The 24,434-nt window shown below is 41.5% G+C and overlaps 8 protein-coding genes across 10 annotated transcripts in view; 6 read left to right on the top strand and 2 right to left on the bottom strand.

Moving 5' to 3' along the window:
- Positions 1-3,045, top strand: part of LOC104752534 (coatomer subunit beta'-1) — a gene marked incomplete in the record, with an annotated part of 6,513 nt that extends 3,468 nt beyond the window's left edge. Inside the window, 11 exon segments of the mRNA XM_019228033.1 lie at positions 57-233; positions 328-419; positions 500-616; positions 771-885; positions 962-1,033; positions 1,137-1,333; positions 1,436-1,529; positions 1,611-1,717; positions 1,968-2,097; positions 2,264-2,456; positions 2,768-3,045. Of these exon segments, the coding sequence (XP_019083578.1) occupies positions 57-233; positions 328-419; positions 500-616; positions 771-885; positions 962-1,033; positions 1,137-1,333; positions 1,436-1,529; positions 1,611-1,717; positions 1,968-2,097; positions 2,264-2,456; positions 2,768-2,790 (1,317 nt within the window).
- LOC104705109 (zinc finger BED domain-containing protein RICESLEEPER 3-like) lies at positions 3,779-5,206 on the bottom strand. Its single transcript, XM_019227193.1, has one exon. The coding sequence runs from the start codon at positions 5,204-5,206 to the stop codon at positions 3,779-3,781; it is 1,428 nt and encodes a 475-aa protein (XP_019082738.1).
- Positions 6,315-17,088, top strand: LOC104703447. 2 transcript variants are annotated; one of them, XM_010419461.2, is made up of 9 exons: positions 6,315-6,508; positions 6,611-7,101; positions 7,276-7,375; positions 7,531-7,624; positions 14,752-14,869; positions 14,960-15,651; positions 15,892-15,994; positions 16,323-16,442; positions 16,781-17,088. In XM_010419461.2, the coding sequence occupies exons 2-9, from the start codon at positions 6,653-6,655 to the stop codon at positions 16,917-16,919; spliced, it is 1,815 nt and encodes a 604-aa protein (XP_010417763.1). In that variant the 5' UTR covers positions 6,315-6,508; positions 6,611-6,652; the 3' UTR covers positions 16,920-17,088. The 2 variants fall into 2 exon arrangements, with proteins under 2 accessions (XP_010417763.1, XP_010417762.1); XM_010419460.2 differs by having other exon boundaries at positions 7,531-7,676; positions 14,798-14,869.
- On the top strand, positions 9,046-12,100 carry LOC109124945. Its single transcript, XM_019226947.1, has 8 exons — positions 9,046-9,235; positions 9,338-9,828; positions 10,003-10,102; positions 10,258-10,475; positions 10,566-11,257; positions 11,498-11,600; positions 11,891-12,010; positions 12,067-12,100. Exons 2-8 carry the CDS (start codon positions 9,380-9,382, stop codon positions 12,098-12,100), a joined length of 1,716 nt encoding a protein of 571 aa, XP_019082492.1. The 5' UTR covers positions 9,046-9,235; positions 9,338-9,379.
- Positions 12,473-14,740, top strand: LOC109124847 (the record flags this gene model as incomplete). The annotated part of the gene is made up of 5 exons (XM_019226946.1): positions 12,473-12,711; positions 12,802-13,493; positions 13,734-13,836; positions 14,165-14,284; positions 14,623-14,740. Coding segments are annotated over exons 2-5 (702 nt in total), but the record flags the coding sequence as incomplete, so codon positions are not given.
- Positions 17,167-19,931, top strand: LOC104704109 (the record flags this gene model as incomplete). Its single annotated transcript, XM_019227192.1, has 6 exons — positions 17,167-17,866; positions 18,107-18,209; positions 18,538-18,657; positions 18,996-19,048; positions 19,386-19,550; positions 19,648-19,931. Coding segments are annotated over 5 exons (990 nt in total), but the record flags the coding sequence as incomplete, so codon positions are not given.
- On the top strand, positions 20,029-22,713 carry LOC104703446 (protein FAR1-RELATED SEQUENCE 8-like). Of its 2 annotated transcripts, none has more exons than XM_019228035.1 (2): positions 20,029-20,327; positions 20,431-22,713. In XM_019228035.1, the coding sequence occupies exons 1-2, from the start codon at positions 20,247-20,249 to the stop codon at positions 22,471-22,473; spliced, it is 2,124 nt and encodes a 707-aa protein (XP_019083580.1). In that variant the 5' UTR covers positions 20,029-20,246; the 3' UTR covers positions 22,474-22,713. The 2 variants fall into 2 exon arrangements, with proteins under 2 accessions (XP_019083580.1, XP_010417761.1); XM_010419459.2 differs by having other exon boundaries at positions 20,032-20,318.
- Positions 24,120-24,434, bottom strand: part of LOC104703445 (zinc finger BED domain-containing protein DAYSLEEPER-like) — a 6,099-nt gene continuing 5,784 nt past the window's right edge. Inside the window, exon 5 of the mRNA XM_010419457.2 lies at positions 24,120-24,391. Coding sequence (XP_010417759.1) covers positions 24,382-24,391 — 10 coding nt within the window. The 3' untranslated portion in view covers positions 24,120-24,381. The remainder of the gene's footprint in view (positions 24,392-24,434) is intronic.

Genomic DNA, 24,434 nt, shown 5'->3' with positions numbered 1-24,434 from the left:
GTACTGTTGTTGTTAGATACATGGTTTTATTCTGTTCTTTTTACTGTTTTTTGTAGCGCGACATTGTTTCCTCTTATTTTGATGGCGGTAAACAAATTGATGAGGAAGGCATTGAGGACGCATTTGAGCTTCTCAATGAAACCAATGAACGTGTTCGGACTGGCTTATGGGTTGGAGATTGTTTTATCTATACCAATTCGTCTTGGAGGCTTAACTACTGTGTTGGTGGTGAGGTAGGCTCATTTCTAGGTTTTTGGGGAAAAATGTTTTCTTTTCTTTTCTTTTCTTTCTTTGTAAATGAGATTCAGTATTACTCTTATATTACAGGTAACAACAATGTATCATCTGGACCGTCCTATGTACTTGTTGGGTTATCTCGCTAATCAAAGCCGGGTTTATTTGATTGACAAAGAGTTCAAGTAAGCAGATGTTTTACTGTTATTATTCCCAACAATGTATTGTAACTTTCTGACATCGGTCTCCTCTTTATTGTTTACAGCGTTATTGGTTACACTTTACTTTTAAGTTTGATCGAGTACAAGACTCTTGTGATGCGTGGAGATTTGGAACAGGCTAATGAAGTCTTACCTTCAATTCCTAAGGAGCATCATAATAGGTATGAGAGTGTGTTTTCCCTCGCAATATGGTTATAGCTGGATTATGATGTTAGTGAATGCATCCAAAGGTCAATAATTGTTATTATGTTTTCCTAAATTCACGCATTCCTAATTTTCTGATTTTCAACTTCAAAAACCTGCTCCTGTTGTCAGCGTGGCACACTTTCTGGAATCACGTGGTATGATAGAAGATGCTCTAGAAGTAGCTACTGACCCTGATTACAGATTTGAGTTGGCGATACAGCTCGGTAGATTGGCAGTCGCGAAGGTTAATTTTTACCATTTGAGAGGCTTTATTTCCATGACTTGCTATATGTTGTTACTCAATTCTTATAATTTGACAGGACATTGCTGTAGAGGCACAAAATGAGTCTAAATGGAAGCAACTTGGAGAATTAGCTATGTCCACTGGGAAGGTGACTGTTTTTTAGCTGCAATTAGTGTTCTAGGATTCTTACAAAGGTAGAAGCTAATATGTAATTTTCTTTTCGTTTTCCTTCCTATGCTTGGATTACTCAGTTGGATATGGCTGAGGAATGCATGAGGCATGCTATGGATTTGAGTGGCCTGTTGTTGCTTTATTCTTCATTGGGAGATGCAGATGGATTGATGAAACTGGCAGCACTTGCTAAAGAGCAAGGAAAGAACAACGTCGCTTTTCTTTGCTTGTTCATGTTGGGTCAAGTAGAAGATTGCCTGCATCTGTTGGTGGAAAGGTACATACTGTTTTCTACATTGGGATTTACTACTGTTGTATACATTGGGAACATATATTCCTGCAATTTGTTGTGTCTATGCTAATATTTATCTGGTTACAGTAATCGGATACCTGAAGCCGCTCTGATTGCACGATCGTACCTTCCGAGCAAGGTCTCTGAAATAGTGGCATTGTGGAGAAACGATTTGACCAAGGTAAGTGGTAGACACTTTCGATGCACTCTCTGACTGAATTTCAAACCTTGCCTTTTTGATCCTCTGTCAATCTGGATATAGATAAGTCCAAAGGCTGCTGAATCTCTGGCTGATCCTGAAGAGTATCCCAATCTCTTTGAAGACTGGCAAGTCACCCTGTCCCTTGAAAATAGAGCTGCAGAGACAAGGTATCTTCCAGACGTTGTTGCCGACGTCACTAGCTTGTTCTTAAAAACAGTGGTTATGAGAAAGCCTTTTATTTTAGTTGTGGCACTTACTTATTTAGAGTCATGTGTTTTTACTTATAATTTGAATTGATACCCCATATAAACATAACTCCAAAAAAAGCTCCAGTGTTGATTTCATTACCTCGCCAATTTGAATTTTGTCAGGAACCTCAAAAACTAATTTATTTTGTGTTGACTTATCATCGTTCAGGGGCGTCCACCCTCCTGCTGGGCAGTACTGTAGTCATGCAGACAGAGATCGTACAACTTTGGTGGAAGCTTTTAGAATAATGCAAATAGAGGAAGAGGGGCGACTAGAGCAAGGGGATGTTCTCAACGAGGTGTGCATAATTTACATTACATGCCATTGAAGGGGATCGTCTTTTACCCAATATGTCCAATCCAATTGCTAGATTTCGAGGTTTCTTGGCCATAATCGACAATGGTAGGATCATTAGATTTTACAGTTGCCGCTTCATATGTTTTCGACTGCCATTTTTTGAATAGGTTGGGGAAGAGGGAGAAGAGGGAGAGGGAGAAGAAGAGGAGGAGGATCATCAGGAAGAGAGTAGTGATGGGAGGCAACAGAATGTGGAAGAAGAGGCTGTTGTGGTGGACGCTGACTCTACGGATGGGGTTGTGCTAGTAAATGGGAACGGGGTTGTGCTAGTAAATGGGAACGAGTCTGAAGAACAGTGGGGTAAGATTAGTGAAGGAACCCCATCAGCCTTACTATAGTATTTGTGGTTTATTAAGTGACTGTAAGATGCTGTTGCACCAAAGCATCTCGCTAATTCTATTCTTAGGTCGTTTGGTTCCCTTGCATATGCATGCAAACATGACATATATATATCATAGGGCTTCTGGTTGCATCTGTCTCCCTTCTTCTTTTTACTGATCATCTTGTTTTTGATGTTGAATGTGTTAAATTAGGGCTTATTAGTTAGTTCCATTTACTTTGTATCAATCTGTGCTGCGGATTGATAAAATAAAACTTTGTTTGTTGTACAGTTCTAACACCGCCACAGGAGTAGGGTTGGGGAAGACATACATATATTCATGGCTTTGAAACTTGGTACATTCAACAGAGAACTGAGGCAGCAGCAGTGAGAGAGAGAGAGAGAGAGAGGGGTAGAGATTAGTTACCATTGTTAAAAAAGGATCTATTATCTGCTTCCGCATTGTGCTCTTTTGATAAAACATTGGTAATATGGGTTTTGGGACTCTTATTATTATATAGCCTTAACTGAGAGATTTCAGCAGTAGAAGAATATTTTTGCCAACTGAAATGATCCCCATATGATTCAAAAAAAATCTTATTATCAGGTCAAAAGTTGGTATCCTGTATATTATTTGCAAAGCTGACGAACATATCATGGCGGGAACAAAAACTGAAATGGAAAACATATAACGTGAAAAAAACATAGAAGAAACCAATGAATCCAACAGTTAACTGACTAGAGAAAATTGAGTGTTAGATATAGCCGTGGGCGTTTGGATATCGGAGCGGGTTTCGGGTCGGATGATTCGGGTATCGGATAAAATGGATATGGATTCTAATATCCATACAGATTATTAGGCATTAACGTTCGGATGCCGGAGCGGGTTCGGATCGGACAATTCGGATATCGGGTAAAATGGATATGGATTCTAATATCCATATGGATAATTTATTAAATGTCGGATCGGACTTCGGGTCGGATATTCATAAATCGGATACAGGTTTCGGATATTTCATACCCGATTGTTCTTTGGAAATGTGAACAATCCGAGACTTAGAAAATATAACAAGCCAATAACATCCTCAAATGTTTAAAACCATGTCAATAACAACAAAAAAATGTGAAAACCATGCCAATAACATCCAAAAAAAGAAAAAAACCAAGACAAGAACATCCTAAGAGTTTAAAACTAAAGTAAATCATCATCCAAAAGAACAAAGATGAGTAAGAAGATAAAAGAGAATTGAAAGTAGTTCAAGTAATGCAACAATCAGAAAACATTGATGTTTCTGAATCCATCTCAATACTTATCAAACTTCAGAAACATAGCATCGACTTTTGATTTCAATTCACTATCAATACTATTGCTTAGTGACATCAAATTCCTCTCTATAGTCACTATCTCTCCATAACACTTATAAGAAGCAACTGAAGTTGAAGCAGACACAACCAAAGTAGAATTGTAGAAAATGATTAGAAATCTAACTAACCTTTCTACGACATTCCAATCAGCTCTTGTAGGCGGCCCAATCTTTTTTTCCCCATTATCAACCTCATTAAAGTAGTCATTGTACATCTTGTCTTCTGCCTCCATTCTATCAAATGTCACTCTAAAATCAATAGCTCTTGACAACATTAAGTAGGTAGAATTCCACCTTGTTTTGATGTCCAACGGTAAACTCCCTCTAGTCATCTTCCCTGAAACAACTTTTTGTTCAAACGAATCACATCTACTAGTAGAAGACCTCACATACTGAACTGCATTGCGTATGGCTGTCACATTCTCACTCAATTCATGCAACCCGTCCCTAACAATCAAATTGAGTATGTGCGCACAACACCTCATATGCATACACTCTCCATTTAAAACAAATGCTTCACTGTTCCTTAAGCTGAATGCCTCCTGAAATTTTTTCAAAGCAGAAGTATTTGCAGTTGCATTGTCAACTGTCACAGTTAAAATCTTCTCTATGCCCCACTCAGCCAAACAGTCAAGAAGAAGCCGTGATATTGTTGCTCCTTTGTGATCTGTAATATACTTGAACCCAATAATTAGCTTCCTCAATCGCCAAGAAACATCAATGAAGTGTGCAGTTATTACCATGTAACTAGAACATGTTGCTTTAGCAACCCATATGTTAGTTGTCAAGGAGACTCTTGGCTTACTAGCAACAATCCAAGTTTTCAAAGATGCTTTCATCTCCACATACATTCTAACAATGTCCTTTGTAGCTGTTCTTCTGGAATGTGGTTTGTAGAGGTTGACTTTGTTGCAGAAATGTTTCCAACCGATGCTTTCAATGAAAGCAAGTGGCAACTCTGACAGCACAATCGCCTCATTCGAAGCCTCCCTGAACACTTCTTCAGTAACTTTTCCACTCTGAAGTTGTCCCTGATTGTTAATCACAGTCTGTGATTGTTTCTGCCTCCATGCTTGAAAATGCTTGCAGCTCTCCATATGAGCCTTCAGGTGAGAAGTCCCTGACTTTGAATCACAACCGTAAGACTTGTGGCAGTAATTGCACTTACATCGCTTAACATTGTCATCAAATCTTGTGAAATGTCCCCAAACAGTAGATCTTGTACTCGGCTTTCTCTTTGGTTGGTCCGGTTGTATTGAGCCTCCACCATCTGCTGGACCATCTTTCCTTTTGTTTCCACTCTCAGGTATCAAATTTGGGTCATCTTTCTCCTTGGCAATGTTGTCTGGAAATGGTGAGGAATCCATCTAAAAAGAAAAAGAATGCAAGTTAATAAACCAACTTATACAAAGCATATGAATTTTGTTTCTAACTAGAGAAGAGAACAATAATACTCACTACTAAGAATCGAGATTGAGTAGAAGACTTATACGGATCATACTTATCATTCACACTACTCAAAATTTTGTTTCTATCTAAACTTGAAAACCAACTTATACGAAGCATATGAACTTTGTTTCTAACTGGAGAAGAAAACAATAATACTCACTACTAAGAATCGAGATTGAGTATAAGACTTATACGGATCATACTTATCATTCACACTACTCAAAAATTTGTTTCTATCTAAACTTGAAAAACAAACTTATACGGATCATAACTTTGTTTCTAAGTGGAGAAGAGAACTATAATACTCACTTCTAACAAGAGCAGAGAACTATAATACTCAGAATCGGGATCAAGCAAACCATTAGCTAATCTAATTTAGGAGTTAAGAATCAAGCAAATTAAAACCCAAAATTAAGCAACTAAAATACAGATTTCACTACAACTTGAATTCCTCTCAAAGAAAAAGAAGAATAATAGAATAACTAAGAAAGAATATGAATCATAGACTAACCGATACCGATTTCTTGATGCCTTTGATGGAGAAGACTGGGGCGACGAGAATTTTATTAGGGATTCCATGGAAAGGGTTTTGCCTTTATATGTAGAGAATCGCGAGAGATAAGGGAAGAAAATCATGGATACAACCATACCGGTGTATGGATCGCGAGAGATAAGGGAAGTGGAGATCGATGTATCTCGGAGGATCGAGAGAGAAAAGGAAACGGGGATCGGATGAGTTGGGGTGTTCTTCGGGTTTCGGTTATTATCCGATCCGGTCCGATGTCCGACGGATTGATAAATCAATAACCGTTCGGTTATTGTCTTCGGTTCGGTGCATATCCGTATCCGAGTTTTTCGGATCAGATACGGTTCGGGTAATCGGGTACGGGTATAACGCCGAGGCCTAGTTAGATAGTAAGTAAAACATGATGATAAGCAAAATAGTCCAGTTTGATATCCAAGTTGTAGACCATTGATAAGTTTCAGCTAATCTGTATGTATAGATTAACTTATGAGATTTGAGAAGGAAACAAAACCTAATCCGTAAGGTTGTCATACCGTTATTTGACTTGGATATTCCGAAAAATTGAAAGAGAAACCCTGATTGATTGATTGATTTTTGATTGATTGGGCTCTGCTCGCTCTTTGATAGATATCATCATATATTTGGGCTTTGGACCTAGTAGTGTGGTGCGTGCGTGATTTCGTCAATTCTTAGGGTGGCTGGCTCCTCTATCTCTATCTCCACCTTCCCTAATTCGTTGATTTTGTGTGTATCGCCGATTTTATCACTGATTTCTCTCTTCATTGTCTTCCTCTAGGGTTTCTGGTTTGCCTCTCCAATTGTAACAGTCTCTTCTCTTATGGCCCCTGAAGATCCCGACTATGAGAGTGATCCCGAGGAATTGAACCGCTCCTTGGCTACACGTAGGAGAGAAGCTAGCGACGATGAGGATGGCGCTAGTGACGATGAGGATGACGCCCTCCTCAATCACAACCTGGTCGCAGATCATATTGATTCCGATCTTGCCGATGATGATGAACACAGTGCTATTCTCGACTCTGATCATGACCACGTCGATGTCGACGGCGACGGCGATGATGATAGTTCTGAGGCTGATTTTGCTCAAGTTGATGACGATGTTGAATTCATCCCCGATCATGACAATACACTTGCGGCCGTCGACGGAACCGCCTCCGATCTTGTTGATGGACAGGAACTAAAGAAGAAGGAACCTTTTGCAGTGCCTACTGCTGGTGCCTTTTATATGCATGATGACAGATTTCAGGAATTGGATGCCGCCTCTAATAGGTATGCTTCTTCACTCCTTTTCTTTTCTTTTCTTTTTTGGCTCCAAGGTTTGAGGTAGGGTTTTTTGTCCAATGTTCAACTTCTATCATGCTAATGTATCTATTGATAGGTGAAGTCACCAATATTTTTCGTTGCAATTCAAATTGATTGAAACAACTCCTGTTTGTTTGATAGGCGAATGCGTGGTGGCAGGAGGCTCTGGCAATCTAGAGATGAAAGTAAGTGGGGACATGACAAATACGAGGAACTCAATACACAGGAAAAGCAATTTGATGTACTCTTCTTAGTTCCTCTCCCTCTCTTTCTCTCTCTTTCCTATCTGCATTAATATTTTTCACATGTTTCCTCTTGCCCTGTTTATACATTTGCTACCTCTATTGTTTTTCCTTTTGATATAAAAAGCTGATTGATTAAATTTTGTGAACATAGCGGAGGACTTCCAGAGGCCGAGTCAGAGGTCGTGGTCAGGGTAGGGGTCAGGAGCGTGGATATTCTCGAGGGACCAATTCTAAACCATTTACTGGCACTAGCACTGGCAATGGACACCAAAACCAGTTTCCTAAGGCTGTCACTAGGGGGAGAGGGCCCAGAAGGTATGAGGTTGCATCGAAAAATGGCAATCAAGCACCTTCTGTGCAAACCAAACAGTGAGTCCTTTTTTTTTTTTTGTTTCCTCTCTAGCGAAACACATGGACGCCCTTCCTCTAACTATAGTGTCTCGTCTACTGAATCTTTAGGCCCCAAAATTCTTTTGTGAAAGTGTCGCATGCCAATTCAGGGCGTCCACCAACAGAAACAGCTAGCTTAGAGACTGAAGCCATCCAAGCCAAAAGAAATGTATTAGCTTCAAGTTTAAATTCAGCTTCTCCTCCATTTTATCCTTCAGGATCCTCCAATAACTTGGCACAAAAGGATTTACAAACTGGCATTGGTGGACTGCACATTAATCAAAACCCTACGCCATCTGGAAAGAAGTTTGGGAATACAAAATCCAGCTCTTCGTGGGTACGCACTGCTCAACCTTCTCAGACTACAAGTCATGGTAGAGATGCACCTCCTCCTGGGAAAATGCTTTACCAGCAATCTCCTAATCAAGGTGACAAAGTTTCTTCGCTGATGCACATCCAGGGAATGCCAAAAGGCACTGACCAAAGCTGTACTCAACCTCCTGGTCAGGCTTTTGATCAACATTCTGCTGTTAACAGTTTGCTGCCTTCTTCTCCACCGAAAACCGGCTCATCAAAAAACCAGTATATTTCTGGTGGAATAGAGTCAGCCTCAGAAACAGGTGCTTTGGTTGCCAAGGAAAAAGGGTCACTCCAGCCTAGTGGAAGAGGATCTTTTATGTATGGAGGGACACATTTTATGGGGACTGTCGGGAGCATGGCAGCTGGTCATGGCAATTCAAATTTTCCTGCATTTCTGCCTGNCCGATTTCTTGATGCCTTTGATGGAGAAGACTGGGGCGACGAGAATTTTATTAGGGATTCCATGGAAAGGGTTTTGCCTTTATATGTAGAGAATCGCGAGAGATAAGGGAAGAAAATCATGGATACAACCATACCGGTGTATGGATCGCGAGAGATAAGGGAAGTGGAGATCGATGTATCTCGGAGGATCGAGAGAGAAAAGGAAACGGGGATCGGATGAGTTGGGGTGTTCTTCGGGTTTCGGTTATTATCCGATCCGGTCCGATGTCCGACGGATTGATAAATCAATAACCGTTCGGTTATTGTCTTCGGTTCGGTGCATATCCGTATCCGAGTTTTTCGGATCAGATACGGTTCGGGTAATCGGGTACGGGTATAACGCCGAGGCCTAGTTAGATAGTAAGTAAAACATGATGATAAGCAAAATAGTCCAGTTTGATATCCAAGTTGTAGACCATTGATAAGTTTCAGCTAATCTGTATGTATAGATTAACTTATGAGATTTGAGAAGGAAACAAAACCTAATCCGTAAGGTTGTCATACCGTTATTTGACTTGGATATTCCGAAAAATTGAAAGAGAAACCCTGATTGATTGATTGATTTTTGATTGATTGGGCTCTGCTCGCTCTTTGATAGATATCATCATATATTTGGGCTTTGGACCTAGTAGTGTGGTGCGTGCGTGATTTCGTCAATTCTTAGGGTGGCTGGCTCCTCTATCTCTATCTCCACCTTCCCTAATTCGTTGATTTTGTGTGTATCGCCGATTTTATCACTGATTTCTCTCTTCATTGTCTTCCTCTAGGGTTTCTGGTTTGCCTCTCCAATTGTAACAGTCTCTTCTCTTATGGCCCCTGAAGATCCCGACTATGAGAGTGATCCCGAGGAATTGAACCGCTCCTTGGCTACACGTAGGAGAGAAGCTAGCGACGATGAGGATGGCGCTAGTGACGATGAGGATGACGCCCTCCTCAATCACAACCTGGTCGCAGATCATATTGATTCCGATCTTGCCGATGATGATGAACACAGTGCTATTCTCGACTCTGATCATGACCACGTCGATGTCGACGGCGACGGCGATGATGATAGTTCTGAGGCTGATTTTGCTCAAGTTGATGACGATGTTGAATTCATCCCCGATCATGACAATACACTTGCGGCCGTCGACGGAACCGCCTCCGATCTTGTTGATGGACAGGAACTAAAGAAGAAGGAACCTTTTGCAGTGCCTACTGCTGGTGCCTTTTATATGCATGATGACAGATTTCAGGAATTGGATGCCGCCTCTAATAGGTATGCTTCTTCACTCCTTTTCTTTTCTTTTCTTTTTTGGCTCCAAGGTTTGAGGTAGGGTTTTTTGTCCAATGTTCAACTTCTATCATGCTAATGTATCTATTGATAGGTGAAGTCACCAATATTTTTCGTTGCAATTCAAATTGATTGAAACAACTCCTGTTTGTTTGATAGGCGAATGCGTGGTGGCAGGAGGCTCTGGCAATCTAGAGATGAAAGTAAGTGGGGACATGACAAATACGAGGAACTCAATACACAGGAAAAGCAATTTGATGTACTCTTCTTAGTTCCTCTCCCTCTCTTTCTCTCTCTTTCCTATCTGCATTAATATTTTTCACATGTTTCCTCTTGCCCTGTTTATACATTTGCTACCTCTATTGTTTTTCCTTTTGATATAAAAAGCTGATTGATTAAATTTTGTGAACATAGCGGAGGACTTCCAGAGGCCGAGTCAGAGGTCGTGGTCAGGGTAGGGGTCAGGAGCGTGGATATTCTCGAGGGACCAATTCTAAACCATTTACTGGCACTAGCACTGGCAATGGACACCAAAACCAGTTTCCTAAGGCTGTCACTAGGGGGAGAGGGCCCAGAAGGTATGAGGTTGCATCGAAAAATGGCAATCAAGCACCTTCTGTGCAAACCAAACAGTGAGTCCTTTTTTTTTTTTTGTTTCCTCTCTAGCGAAACACATGGACGCCCTTCCTCTAACTATAGTGTCTCGTCTACTGAATCTTTAGGCCCCAAAATTCTTTTGTGAAAGTGTCGCATGCCAATTCAGGGCGTCCACCAACAGAAACAGCTAGCTTAGAGACTGAAGCCATCCAAGCCAAAAGAAATGTATTAGCTTCAAGTTTAAATTCAGCTTCTCCTCCATTTTATCCTTCAGGATCCTCCAATAACTTGGCACAAAAGGATTTACAAACTGGCATTGGTGGACTGCACATTAATCAAAACCCTACGCCATCTGGAAAGAAGTTTGGGAATACAAAATCCAGCTCTTCGTGGGTACGCACTGCTCAACCTTCTCAGACTACAAGTCATGGTAGAGATGCACCTCCTCCTGGGAAAATGCTTTACCAGCAATCTCCTAATCAAGGTGACAAAGTTTCTTCGCTGATGCACATCCAGGGAATGCCAAAAGGCACTGACCAAAGCTGTACTCAACCTCCTGGTCAGGCTTTTGATCAACATTCTGCTGTTAACAGTTTGCTGCCTTCTTCTCCACCGAAAACCGGCTCATCAAAAAACCAGTATATTTCTGGTGGAATAGAGTCAGCCGCAGAAACAGGTGCTTTGGTTGCCAAGGAAAAAGGGTCACTCCAGCCTAGTGGAAGAGGATCTTTTATGTATGGAGGGACACAGTTTATGGGGACTGTCGGGAGCATGGCAGCTGGTCATGGCAATTCAAATTTTCCTGCATTTCTGCCTGGTATGTTATTCTTGAATATCACTGTTCATTCTACATTATAATGGTTGAAAGACATCTTTCGGAATCAATTCATGCATGCTAATGAAATAGAAAGCTATATATGCTGAGCTGCTTGGCCTGGTTGCCCAGGTCTAGGGCTGCTTGAGATCAGCGCCTTCTGTATGTACTGGTGCCAATATCCATGCCTGACTAGTTTAAACTTTTATGTTTATGTGTTGTCTTGTTCATTTTCATGATCAGTTATGCAATTTGGTGGTCAGCACGGTGGGGTTCCTACCTTTGGAATGGCTCTTCCAGGATATGTCCAACCAGAACATGGTACCGGAAATCCTGAGATGACATGGTATGCACTGCAGTCCTTCCTTTTTGCTGTACATATATATGGATGTTAGTCTTGAGTTTCCACAGCTTTACTTGTTTTGGAGTTGTATATTCGGTGCGTTCTATCTTAGTTGACTTGCTGTATGCTTTTATGATTTGAGAGGGCTTACATCTAATTAGTCTTTTGCTGGCCCAAACAGAACCAGAACTATTGCTTTGACTCGTCTGCTGTTTGTTGTTTGTTTGATTTCCCTAGCACTCTATCTATAGTAGTTCCTGATTACTGCTATCATTTGCTTATATTATTGTCAGGCTGCCAATTTTGCCTGGCCCCGGAGCACTAGGAGGTTCGTATTGTCCACCTTATGCTGCCATTGATGGTTCTTACCAAGCACACAAACCGATGTTACCTTCCTCTGCGGGATCCTCCAGGTTTATAAAATAGTTCTCTTCATTTTCTCAGTATGGTCTTATGTGTGGACTCTTAGCTTTACGGGCATGAAGAGTAGTATGGGAATGTAACTTTAACTAAAGCAACCGTATGTGATTGATTTCTGTGATTCTATTCCCACTTGCTTGTTACCCATTAGATTTACATGTCTGAATTGTTTTGCTAAGTTGCGTATCTTCTATGTACACCCAGAAAATGTAACATTCATTAACTTCTTGGTTGGGCACTCTTGAAACCATGTCAATTTACAATGATTATGACTTTCCAGTAAAGCATTTAATTTGTGGCTAACTTACCCAAGTACCATATTTTTNCTTCTTAGTTCCTCTCCCTCTCTTTCTCTCTCTTTCCTATCTGCATTAATATTTTTCACATGTTTCCTCTTGCCCTGTTTATACATTTGCTACCTCTATTGTTTTTCCTTTTGATATAAAAAGCTGATTGATTAAATTTTGTGAACATAGCGGAGGACTTCCAGAGGCCGAGTCAGAGGTCGTGGTCAGGGTAGGGGTCAGGAGCGTGGATATTCTCGAGGGACCAATTCTAAACCATTTACTGGCACTAGCACTGGCAATGGACACCAAAACCAGTTTCCTAAGGCTGTCACTAGGGGGAGAGGGCCCAGAAGGTATGAGGTTGCATCGAAAAATGGCAATCAAGCACCTTCTGTGCAAACCAAACAGTGAGTCCTTTTTTTTTTTTTGTTTCCTCTCTAGCGAAACACATGGACGCCCTTCCTCTAACTATAGTGTCTCGTCTACTGAATCTTTAGGCCCCAAAATTCTTTTGTGAAAGTGTCGCATGCCAATTCAGGGCGTCCACCAACAGAAACAGCTAGCTTAGAGACTGAAGCCATCCAAGCCAAAAGAAATGTATTAGCTTCAAGTTTAAATTCAGCTTCTCCTCCATTTTATCCTTCAGGATCCTCCAATAACTTGGCACAAAAGGATTTACAAACTGGCATTGGTGGACTGCACATTAATCAAAACCCTACGCCATCTGGAAAGAAGTTTGGGAATACAAAATCCAGCTCTTCGTGGGTACGCACTGCTCAACCTTCTCAGACTACAAGTCATGGTAGAGATGCACCTCCTCCTGGGAAAATGCTTTACCAGCAATCTCCTAATCAAGGTGACAAAGTTTCTTCGCTGATGCACATCCAGGGAATGCCAAAAGGCACTGACCAAAGCTGTACTCAACCTCCTGGTCAGGCTTTTGATCAACATTCTGCTGTTAACAGTTTGCTGCCTTCTTCTCCACCGAAAACCGGCTCATCAAAAAACCAGTATATTTCTGGTGGAATAGAGTCAGCCGCAGAAACAGGTGCTTTGGTTGCCAAGGAAAAAGGGTCACTCCAGCCTAGTGGAAGAGGATCTTTTATGTATGGAGGGACACAGTTTATGGGGACTGTCGGGAGCATGGCAGCTGGTCATGGCAATTCAAATTTTCCTGCATTTCTGCCTGGTATGTTATTCTTGAATATCACTGTTCATTCTACATTATAATGGTTGAAAGACATCTTTCGGAATCAATTCATGCATGCTAATGAAATAGAAAGCTATATATGCTGAGCTGCTTGGCCTGGTTGCCCAGGTCTAGGGCTGCTTGAGATCAGCGCCTTCTGTATGTACTGGTGCCAATATCCATGCCTGACTAGTTTAAACTTTTATGTTTATGTGTTGTCTTGTTCATTTTCATGATCAGTTATGCAATTTGGTGGTCAGCACGGTGGGGTTCCTACCTTTGGAATGGCTCTTCCAGGATATGTCCAACCAGAACATGGTACCGGAAATCCTGAGATGACATGGTATGCACTGCAGTCCTTCCTTTTTGCTGTACATATATATGGATGTTAGTCTTGAGTTTCCACAGCTTTACTTGTTTTGGAGTTGTATATTCGCTTTCCACAGCTTTACTTGTTTTGGAGTTGTATATTCGGTGCGTTCTATCTTAGTTGACTTGCTGTATGCTTTTATGATTTGAGAGGGCTTACATCTAATTAGTCTTTTGCTGGCCCAAACAGAACCAGAACTATTGCTTTGACTCGTCTGCTGTTTGTTGTTTGTTTGATTTCCCTAGCACTCTATCTATAGTAGTTCCTGATTACTGCTATCATTTGCTTATATTATTGTCAGGCTGCCAATTTTGCCTGGCCCCGGAGCACTAGGAGGTTCGTATTGTCCACCTTATGCTGCCATTGATGGTTCTTACCAAGCACACAAACCGATGTTACCTTCCTCTGCGGGATCCTCCAGGTTTATAAAATAGTTCTCTTCATTTTCTCAGTATGGTCTTATGTGTGGACTCTTAGCTTTACGGGCATGAAGAGTAGTATGGGAATGTAACTTTAACTAAAGCAACCGTATGTGATTGATTTCTGTGATTCTATTCCCACTTGCTTGTTACCCATTAGATTTACATGTCTGAATTGTTTTGCTAAGTTGCGTATCTTCTATGTACACCCAGAAAATGTAACATTCATTAACTTCTTGGTTGGGCACTCTTGAAACCATGTCAATTTACAATGATTATGACTTTCCAGTAAAGCATTTAATTTGTGGCTAACTTACCCAAGTACCATATTTTTTGGCAGCCAAGAGAACAGTTCTAATAGCCCTAATGATGAAGAACCCATGGAGAGACCTGGTAAGTTGTTTCCTTGCCAATTTGGGACCAGTGCTTTGACAGCAGATGTTTGCGGTATATTGTTTAGTAGGGGGNAGCACTGGCAATGGACACCAAAACCAGTTTCCTAAGGCTGTCACTAGGGGGAGAGGGCCCAGAAGGTATGAGGTTGCATCGAAAAATGGCAATCAAGCACCTTCTGTGCAAACCAAACAGTGAGTCCTTTTTTTTTTTTTGTTTCCTCTCTAGCGAAACACATGGACGCCCTTCCTCTAACTATAGTGTCTCGTCTACTGAATCTTTAGGCCCCAAAATTCTTTTGTGAAAGTGTCGCATGCCAATTCAGGGCGTCCACCAACAGAAACAGCTAGCTTAGAGACTGAAGCCATCCAAGCCAAAAGAAATGTATTAGCTTCAAGTTTAAATTCAGCTTCTCCTCCATTTTATCCTTCAGGATCCTCCAATAACTTGGCACAAAAGGATTTACAAACTGGCATTGGTGGACTGCACATTAATCAAAACCCTACGCCATCTGGAAAGAAGTTTGGGAATACAAAATCCAGCTCTTCGTGGGTACGCACTGCTCAACCTTCTCAGACTACAAGTCATGGTAGAGATGCACCTCCTCCTGGGAAAATGCTTTACCAGCAATCTCCTAATCAAGGTGACAAAGTTTCTTCGCTGATGCACATCCAGGGAATGCCAAAAGGCACTGACCAAAGCTGTACTCAACCTCCTGGTCAGGCTTTTGATCAACATTCTGCTGTTAACAGTTTGCTGCCTTCTTCTCCACCGAAAACCGGCTCATCAAAAAACCAGTATATTTCTGGTGGAATAGAGTCAGCCGCAGAAACAGGTGCTTTGGTTGCCAAGGAAAAAGGGTCACTCCAGCCTAGTGGAAGAGGATCTTTTATGTATGGAGGGACACAGTTTATGGGGACTGTCGGGAGCATGGCAGCTGGTCATGGCAATTCAAATTTTCCTGCATTTCTGCCTGGTATGTTATTCTTGAATATCACTGTTCATTCTACATTATAATGGTTGAAAGACATCTTTCGGAATCAATTCATGCATGCTAATGAAATAGAAAGCTATATATGCTGAGCTGCTTGGCCTGGTTGCCCAGGTCTAGGGCTGCTTGAGATCAGCGCCTTCTGTATGTACTGGTGCCAATATCCATGCCTGACTAGTTTAAACTTTTATGTTTATGTGTTGTCTTGTTCATTTTCATGATCAGTTATGCAATTTGGTGGTCAGCACGGTGGGGTTCCTACCTTTGGAATGGCTCTTCCAGGATATGTCCAACCAGAACATGGTACCGGAAATCCTGAGATGACATGGTATGCACTGCAGTCCTTCCTTTTTGCTGTACATATATATGGATGTTAGTCTTGAGTTTCCACAGCTTTACTTGTTTTGGAGTTGTATATTCGCTTTCCACAGCTTTACTTGTTTTGGAGTTGTATATTCGGTGCGTTCTATCTTAGTTGACTTGCTGTATGCTTTTATGATTTGAGAGGGCTTACATCTAATTAGTCTTTTGCTGGCCCAAACAGAACCAGAACTATTGCTTTGACTCGTCTGCTGTTTGTTGTTTGTTTGATTTCCCTAGCACTCTATCTATAGTAGTTCCTGATTACTGCTATCATTTGCTTATATTATTGTCAGGCTGCCAATTTTGCCTGGCCCCGGAGCACTAGGAGGTTCGTATTGTCCACCTTATGCTGCCATTGATGGTTCTTACCAAGCACACAAACCGATGTTACCTTCCTCTGCGGGATCCTCCAGGTTTATAAAATAGTTCTCTTCATTTTCTCAGTATGGTCTTATGTGTGGACTCTTAGCTTTACGGGCATGAAGAGTAGTATGGGAATGTAACTTTAACTAAAGCAACCGTATGTGATTGATTTCTGTGATTCTATTCCCACTTGCTTGTTACCCATTAGATTTACATGTCTGAATTGTTTTGCTAAGTTGCGTATCTTCTATGTACACCCAGAAAATGTAACATTCATTAACTTCTTGGTTGGGCACTCTTGAAACCATGTCAATTTACAATGATTATGACTTTCCAGTAAAGCATTTAATTTGTGGCTAACTTACCCAAGTACCATATTTTTTGGCAGCCAAGAGAACAGTTCTAATAGCCCTAATGATGAAGAACCCATGGAGAGACCTGGTAAGTTGTTTCCTTGCCAATTTGGGACCAGTGCTTTGACAGCAGATGTTTGCGGTATATTGTTTAGTAGGGGGAAGCTACTATAGTTAGTTTTATGAGGAAATATGGAAGATTGGTTTCTCTGATGTGATTGGTAACTAGAGAAAAGAATATGTTGGATATGGTTTCTCAAGTAGTGTTAATTTTCAGTTGACCTTAACATTGAACCACCTGGAATTAGGATGGGGAAAGTATTTAGAGGAGTAGTTTGGGTAGCATATATATTGTGAANTGTTTCCTCTCTAGCGAAACACATGGACGCCCTTCCTCTAACTATAGTGTCTCGTCTACTGAATCTTTAGGCCCCAAAATTCTTTTGTGAAAGTGTCGCATGCCAATTCAGGGCGTCCACCAACAGAAACAGCTAGCTTAGAGACTGAAGCCATCCAAGCCAAAAGAAATGTATTAGCTTCAAGTTTAAATTCAGCTTCTCCTCCATTTTATCCTTCAGGATCCTCCAATAACTTGGCACAAAAGGATTTACAAACTGGCATTGGTGGACTGCACATTAATCAAAACCCTACGCCATCTGGAAAGAAGTTTGGGAATACAAAATCCAGCTCTTCGTGGGTACGCACTGCTCAACCTTCTCAGACTACAAGTCATGGTAGAGATGCACCTCCTCCTGGGAAAATGCTTTACCAGCAATCTCCTAATCAAGGTGACAAAGTTTCTTCGCTGATGCACATCCAGGGAATGCCAAAAGGCACTGACCAAAGCTGTACTCAACCTCCTGGTCAGGCTTTTGATCAACATTCTGCTGTTAACAGTTTGCTGCCTTCTTCTCCACCGAAAACCGGCTCATCAAAAAACCAGTATATTTCTGGTGGAATAGAGTCAGCCGCAGAAACAGGTGCTTTGGTTGCCAAGGAAAAAGGGTCACTCCAGCCTAGTGGAAGAGGATCTTTTATGTATGGAGGGACACAGTTTATGGGGACTGTCGGGAGCATGGCAGCTGGTCATGGCAATTCAAATTTTCCTGCATTTCTGCCTGGTATGTTATTCTTGAATATCACTGTTCATTCTACATTATAATGGTTGAAAGACATCTTTCGGAATCAATTCATGCATGCTAATGAAATAGAAAGCTATATATGCTGAGCTGCTTGGCCTGGTTGCCCAGGTCTAGGGCTGCTTGAGATCAGCGCCTTCTGTATGTACTGGTGCCAATATCCATGCCTGACTAGTTTAAACTTTTATGTTTATGTGTTGTCTTGTTCATTTTCATGATCAGTTATGCAATTTGGTGGTCAGCACGGTGGGGTTCCTACCTTTGGAATGGCTCTTCCAGGATATGTCCAACCAGAACATGGTACCGGAAATCCTGAGATGACATGGTATGCACTGCAGTCCTTCCTTTTTGCTGTACATATATATGGATGTTAGTCTTGAGTTTCCACAGCTTTACTTGTTTTGGAGTTGTATATTCGCTTTCCACAGCTTTACTTGTTTTGGAGTTGTATATTCGGTGCGTTCTATCTTAGTTGACTTGCTGTATGCTTTTATGATTTGAGAGGGCTTACATCTAATTAGTCTTTTGCTGGCCCAAACAGAACCAGAACTATTGCTTTGACTCGTCTGCTGTTTGTTGTTTGTTTGATTTCCCTAGCACTCTATCTATAGTAGTTCCTGATTACTGCTATCATTTGCTTATATTATTGTCAGGCTGCCAATTTTGCCTGGCCCCGGAGCACTAGGAGGTTCGTATTGTCCACCTTATGCTGCCATTGATGGTTCTTACCAAGCACACAAACCGATGTTACCTTCCTCTGCGGGATCCTCCAGGTTTATAAAATAGTTCTCTTCATTTTCTCAGTATGGTCTTATGTGTGGACTCTTAGCTTTACGGGCATGAAGAGTAGTATGGGAATGTAACTTTAACTAAAGCAACCGTATGTGATTGATTTCTGTGATTCTATTCCCACTTGCTTGTTACCCATTAGATTTACATGTCTGAATTGTTTTGCTAAGTTGCGTATCTTCTATGTACACCCAGAAAATGTAACATTCATTAACTTCTTGGTTGGGCACTCTTGAAACCATGTCAATTTACAATGATTATGACTTTCCAGTAAAGCATTTAATTTGTGGCTAACTTACCCAAGTACCATATTTTTTGGCAGCCAAGAGAACAGTTCTAATAGCCCTAATGATGAAGAACCCATGGAGAGACCTGGTAAGTTGTTTCCTTGCCAATTTGGGACCAGTGCTTTGACAGCAGATGTTTGCGGTATATTGTTTAGTAGGGGGAAGCTACTATAGTTAGTTTTATGAGGAAATATGGAAGATTGGTTTCTCTGATGTGATTGGTAACTAGAGAAAAGAATATGTTGGATATGGTTTCTCAAGTAGTGTTAATTTTCAGTTGACCTTAACATTGAACCACCTGGAATTAGGATGGGGAAAGTATTTAGAGGAGTAGTTTGGGTAGCATATATATTGTGAAAAAGAAATGTGAATCCCCATATATCAGTATTGGCATAGTAACATGCACATGTTGACGAGGGATGCAGATACTCGGAGATGAGCTGAGTGGAAAGGAAGGTCCTCTTGTTTTGAATAAGTGGAAAAAGGAGGTGAGAGAGAAGCTCCTTTGTTGCAGGCCCCTATTGCTTCTCCAAGCTGCTTTACGGAGCACTTTAGGCTGCTATTGTTGCCTTATTTTTTAAAAAAATTAGGTACGCAATTTATAAAGTTACGGCCACCACTAATTCCAAGAGAGTTGAAGTAATTATAAGTTACTGAACTGATTTGGACTTTGTTTGTTGCTTTCAGGAGGGTTGTTGTGCAAATTATAAAGAGTATCTGTGATAGCTTGAGCTGTGTGGCTTCTTTCATCTGTAATTTATTCTTTTGTCCTCCGTTGGTTCCCTTTTTTCTTTTTTTTTTTGCTTATAAAAGATATTTGTAATGTTGTTGATATGTGTTATGTTTTTGTTTTGGTATTTCAACTTTATCAAGCAAGAAGATATGGTGCCCTATTTTTGAGTTTGGTTGATGATGATGATATTTTAGTTAGCTATCTCTCTTCGACTTGGGAGGGATATAGATTGTTATCACCTATTATTATAAACAATGAAAATGCGATGCGGGTTGCACACAAATACTGAAAAATGAGTATTGATTTTATTGATTGTTACTACCATAGTTAAAAAAAACTCAGCTTTCTGCTTGCAGCTCTCACCTGGAATAACAAATAAAACAAGTCTGTACTGTAGAGAATTTATATTGTCCTCATTTTTTTTTCCTTCCCCGAGGAGAGATGTAAAAATTTTCAATTTATAACCCTAAAATGAAATCGATAAGAAATAATTCGTACGGATTGTTTGCGAGTTGTTGATTTAGAGGAGAAGAAGACAAGGAGAGGAAGGAGGATGATCGGTAATAGCGTCTACTCACCGTCGGATCAGTCTCTCTCGTCGCCCAACCCTAATCTCTGCATCACGGTCGGTTCGGTGGTTACTTTCTACGAGTATTTTTTTTGTTTATTTATTGAGGCGTTTTCAATTTTGGGGTTTCCGATTCTGTTGTAAAATTATGAGTTTTATGTGATTTCAGATGGAAGAGGAGCAGATGGTTGTCGAAGGAGAAGAAGAAGAAGAAGAAGAAGAAGAGCTTCCGCTTCCAATCGACGACCCTGCTGATCTCGGTATTGACCTTGAAGACGACTGTGATGGATTGCTTCAGATTGAAACTGGAATCGATGAGGATGCTCCCATTGCTCACAGTGCTCCTGCTCCTGGTATGGAATTCGAGTCCTACGATGATGCTTACAGTTACTACAACTCGTACGCTCGGGAGCTCGGTTTTGCTATCCGTATCAAATCTTCCTGGACTAAGCGTAACAGCAAGGAGAAACGTGGTGCTGTCTTGTGCTGCAACTGCGAAGGTTTCAAGATGGTTAAAGAAGCCAACACCACCACCACCTCCCGTCGTAAGGAGACCAGAACTGGTTGCCAGGCTATGATTCGCCTCAAATTGATTGATTTTGATCGCTGGAAAGTTGACCAGGTCAAACTCGACCACAACCACTCCTTTGATCCTGAAAGAGCCCACAATTCCAAGTCTCACAAGACCTCCTCTGCTTCTGCCAACACTAAACTACAACAACAACCTCCTCTCCATGTCCAAGTCCGGACTATCAATCTGTACCGAGCCCTTGCCGTTCCTCATGGGACTTCTTGTTCTTCTTCTTATTCTTCAACCTCCCCCGGGGGGGATCACTCCCTCTCTTCAAGGCCTTTGCTTCCCCCTGGAGGTTTTAGCTTCTTGCAGGATTTCTTCTTCCGGATTCAGCTTACCAGCCCCAACTTTCTTTACCTCATGGATCTTACCGATGACGGCTCTCTTAGGAATGTCTTTTGGATTGACCCTCGTGCTAGGGCTGCATACTCTCACTTTGGCGACGTTGTTTTGTTTGACACCACTTGTCTATCAAACTCCTACCAGCTTCCCCTTGTGTCTTTCGTTGGAATCGACCACCATGGAGATTCCATCTTGCTCGGCTGTGCTTTGCTTGCTCACCAGACCTTTGAGACCTACCTCTGGCTCTTCAGAGCCTGGCTAACTTGCATGCTAGGCCGTCCCCCACAGACCTTCATCACTCAACAGTGCAAGGCAATGCGTGCTGCAGTCTCTGAAGTTTTCCCAAGGGCTCATCATCGTCTTAGCTTGACCCACGTCTTGCACAACATCTTTCAGAGCGTTGTCCAGCTACAAGACTCTGAGTTGTTCCGTATGGCACTGAACAGAGTGGTCTACGGTTGTCTCAAGGTCGAAGAGTTTGAAACAGCTTGGGAAGAGATGATCATTCGGTTTGGGCTGACTAATCACGAGACCATCCACCACGTGTTTCAAGATCGAGAACTATGGGCTCCAGTTTACCTCAAGGATACATTTTTGGCCGGGGCGCTGACTTTTCGATTGGGAGATGTGGCTGCACCATTCATCTTCAGTGGCTACGTTCATGAGCACACATCCCTGAGAGAATTCCTTGAAGGGTACCAATCTTTTCTGGATAAAAAGTACACAAGACAAGCCTTGTGCGATTCAGAGTCCTCCAAGTTTATCCCCGAGCTCAAGACAACGCACCCCTACGAGTCTCAGATGGCAAAGGTCTTCACAGTGGAGATATTTAGAAGGTTCCAAGACGAGGTCTCGGCAATGACTTCATGTTTTGGAATAACGCAAGTCCACTCAAACGGCTCGGCCTCCTCGTACGTGGTGAAAGAGAGGGAAGGAGAGAAAGTGAGGGACTTTGAGGTCATCTACGAGACTAGTGCAGAAGCACAAGTACGTTGCTTCTGTGTCTGTGGTGGTTTCAGCTTCAATGGGTACCAATGCAGACACGTCCTCCTCCTACTCAGCCACAACGGGTTGCAGGAAGTCCCGCCTCAGTATATACTGCAACGGTGGCGCAAGGACGTGAAGCGTCTCTATGTGGCGGATTTTGGGTCAGGTTGTGTGGACATAATGAATCAGGATCAATGGTATGAGCATTTGCACAGAAGAGCGATGCAGGTTGTTGAACAAGGAATGAGATCGAAAGAGCATTGCAGAGTTGCCTGGGAAGCATTGCAGAGTTGCCTGGAAAGCATTTAGAGAGTGTACGAATAGGGTTCAATTTGTGACTGAGAAGCCTTCGTAGATACTTACCACTGTCTTGGTTCGAGCTGATTAGAATCTATAATCATATCGATCTAGTAATTAGAGTTAGAGCAAATCTTCTTGTAATAGAGACCCCAATGATATCAAATTGTAGCGGTTATTTCACAGGTCCTTGACATTTTATTAAACTCTGTGACTCCCTAGTTGGACCAGCAACGGAGTATTCCCTCATCACCCCTTTGTGTCTGTAACGTCAGTTTGTAAATCTGAGCTCTTCCCCTTTGGTGGTTCATTTGGTGCTTTGACACCCTTAGTTGTGTCCTCTGGTGACACTTCCCTTACTGCAGTTTGCAGGTTCTATTCTGGTCATGTACCGGCTATGTGATTTGTCGGTTGGAGAATAGAATCTTTAGCCTCATTCGATGGACTTGTGTACCTATTCTGGTCACATTTGCCTTTATGAATGCTGAATGCAATGGTAGTTTTCAAGGCTTCCTTGGTTGTGTTTTGGCATATTATGTCATGGTTGCTCCTTTGTGGCTCTGAAGTTCCCCTATCCGACGGCTTTGTCCCGTCACTGTTGTCACATTCGCATCGCTAGCGGAAGTACGTGGCTTGAAGACCCCCTTGGGAGCAAATGATGGTGCCGAAATCGTTTCTCTTAACAGTTGTCTTGGTTTGGCTGCTTTTTGGGTTGAGCATGTTAGCTCCCCTCTATCCTTATGTCTCCCCTTGAGTTATGGGTTTTGCTTTTGTATCCTCTCCATGTCAAGGCGAAACTTGATTAAGTTGAATGAAAGTTCACAGTTTGTCCAAAAAAAAAAACTAAACTCTGTACACGATCAAATGCAATAATTAACTGATTTCACGAGATAAGGAAGCCTAGCGTACAAAAATATATACATTAAAGGAGTAAAAGGTCTTTTCCATTTATGTGGGCCAATAGTTATATGGAAAACTAGACTCCTTGTGGCCCAATGGGCAGTATAAAATGTCAGCCCAAACGTGGTTTCTCGAACTGTGAAATTCAAGTCTCTTATCTACTCGCACAATGAGCGCGTCGACGCCACCTCCACAAAATCCGTGGACTAAAACTGGGCGCGTGAGAGTCATGTTTCCTTTTAGGGGGAAAAAATAAGTAGCAGGCTTTTAGACTAAAAACATCAGATATATTTGGGCCTTTTGGGCTTATTTTCAGGGAGCTCACGTCCATTTTTTTTTTTTTTGATGACATCTGCTTCTTTTTATTAGAAATCAGCGGAAGACAAAATAATGTAAGAAAATCTTGAGGTAAACGATTATGATGTTTACGAGTATGGACCCGCCGGTTTATTGAATTCTCTCTTTATACTGTACATTCCTCAAATCTACCTTTTCCAACTTCTTAAACTTGATCATGTTCCCTTGCGAATCTCTTGACACTTCTTTATTGTCTCCTTCGAAACAATCCCTTCTTTATCCCTTCTTACTCCAACAGCCTTGATAAGAGCTTGGAACTCACTTTATTTGTGGTTAAAATGTAAGTAAAACCTAACAAATAGCCGAGTAAATCATGTTGCTCGAACGAAACTGAACAAACACACGCAAACAGATTCCAGTTTACCAAGTCAGAATCAAGAAAATATAAAAACCCCAGGGCAGAAACAACAAATGCGAAGATTGATACAAAGTAAAATAGTTTCTATGATGCCAAACTGTAACATCAAATCATAACAGCATCAATCACAACATACATAAACAACCACGAAAAGGGACATGGTAAGAAGAAAAGAATAAGAAAAGCAAAAAAAAGCATAAGCGAGCACAAGGCTAAAAAAATCCATATTACCCTAAAGTGACCAAAGCGAAATATATAGTAAGCTAAAACTACATCTAAGGACAAGGAATGATGAAAAGGAAACCTCAAGATTCCCTCTTCAGATTGTTTTCTGAGGTGGAACTGGAGGAGCTGTGCT

This window comes from Camelina sativa, chromosome 7 (assembly GCF_000633955.1).
Source record: "Camelina sativa cultivar DH55 chromosome 7, Cs, whole genome shotgun sequence".
Classification (NCBI taxonomy): Eukaryota; Viridiplantae; Streptophyta; class Magnoliopsida; order Brassicales; family Brassicaceae; genus Camelina; species Camelina sativa.
Note: the sequence above shows the minus strand (reverse complement) of the source record. Positions and strands in the feature narration are given on the sequence as shown.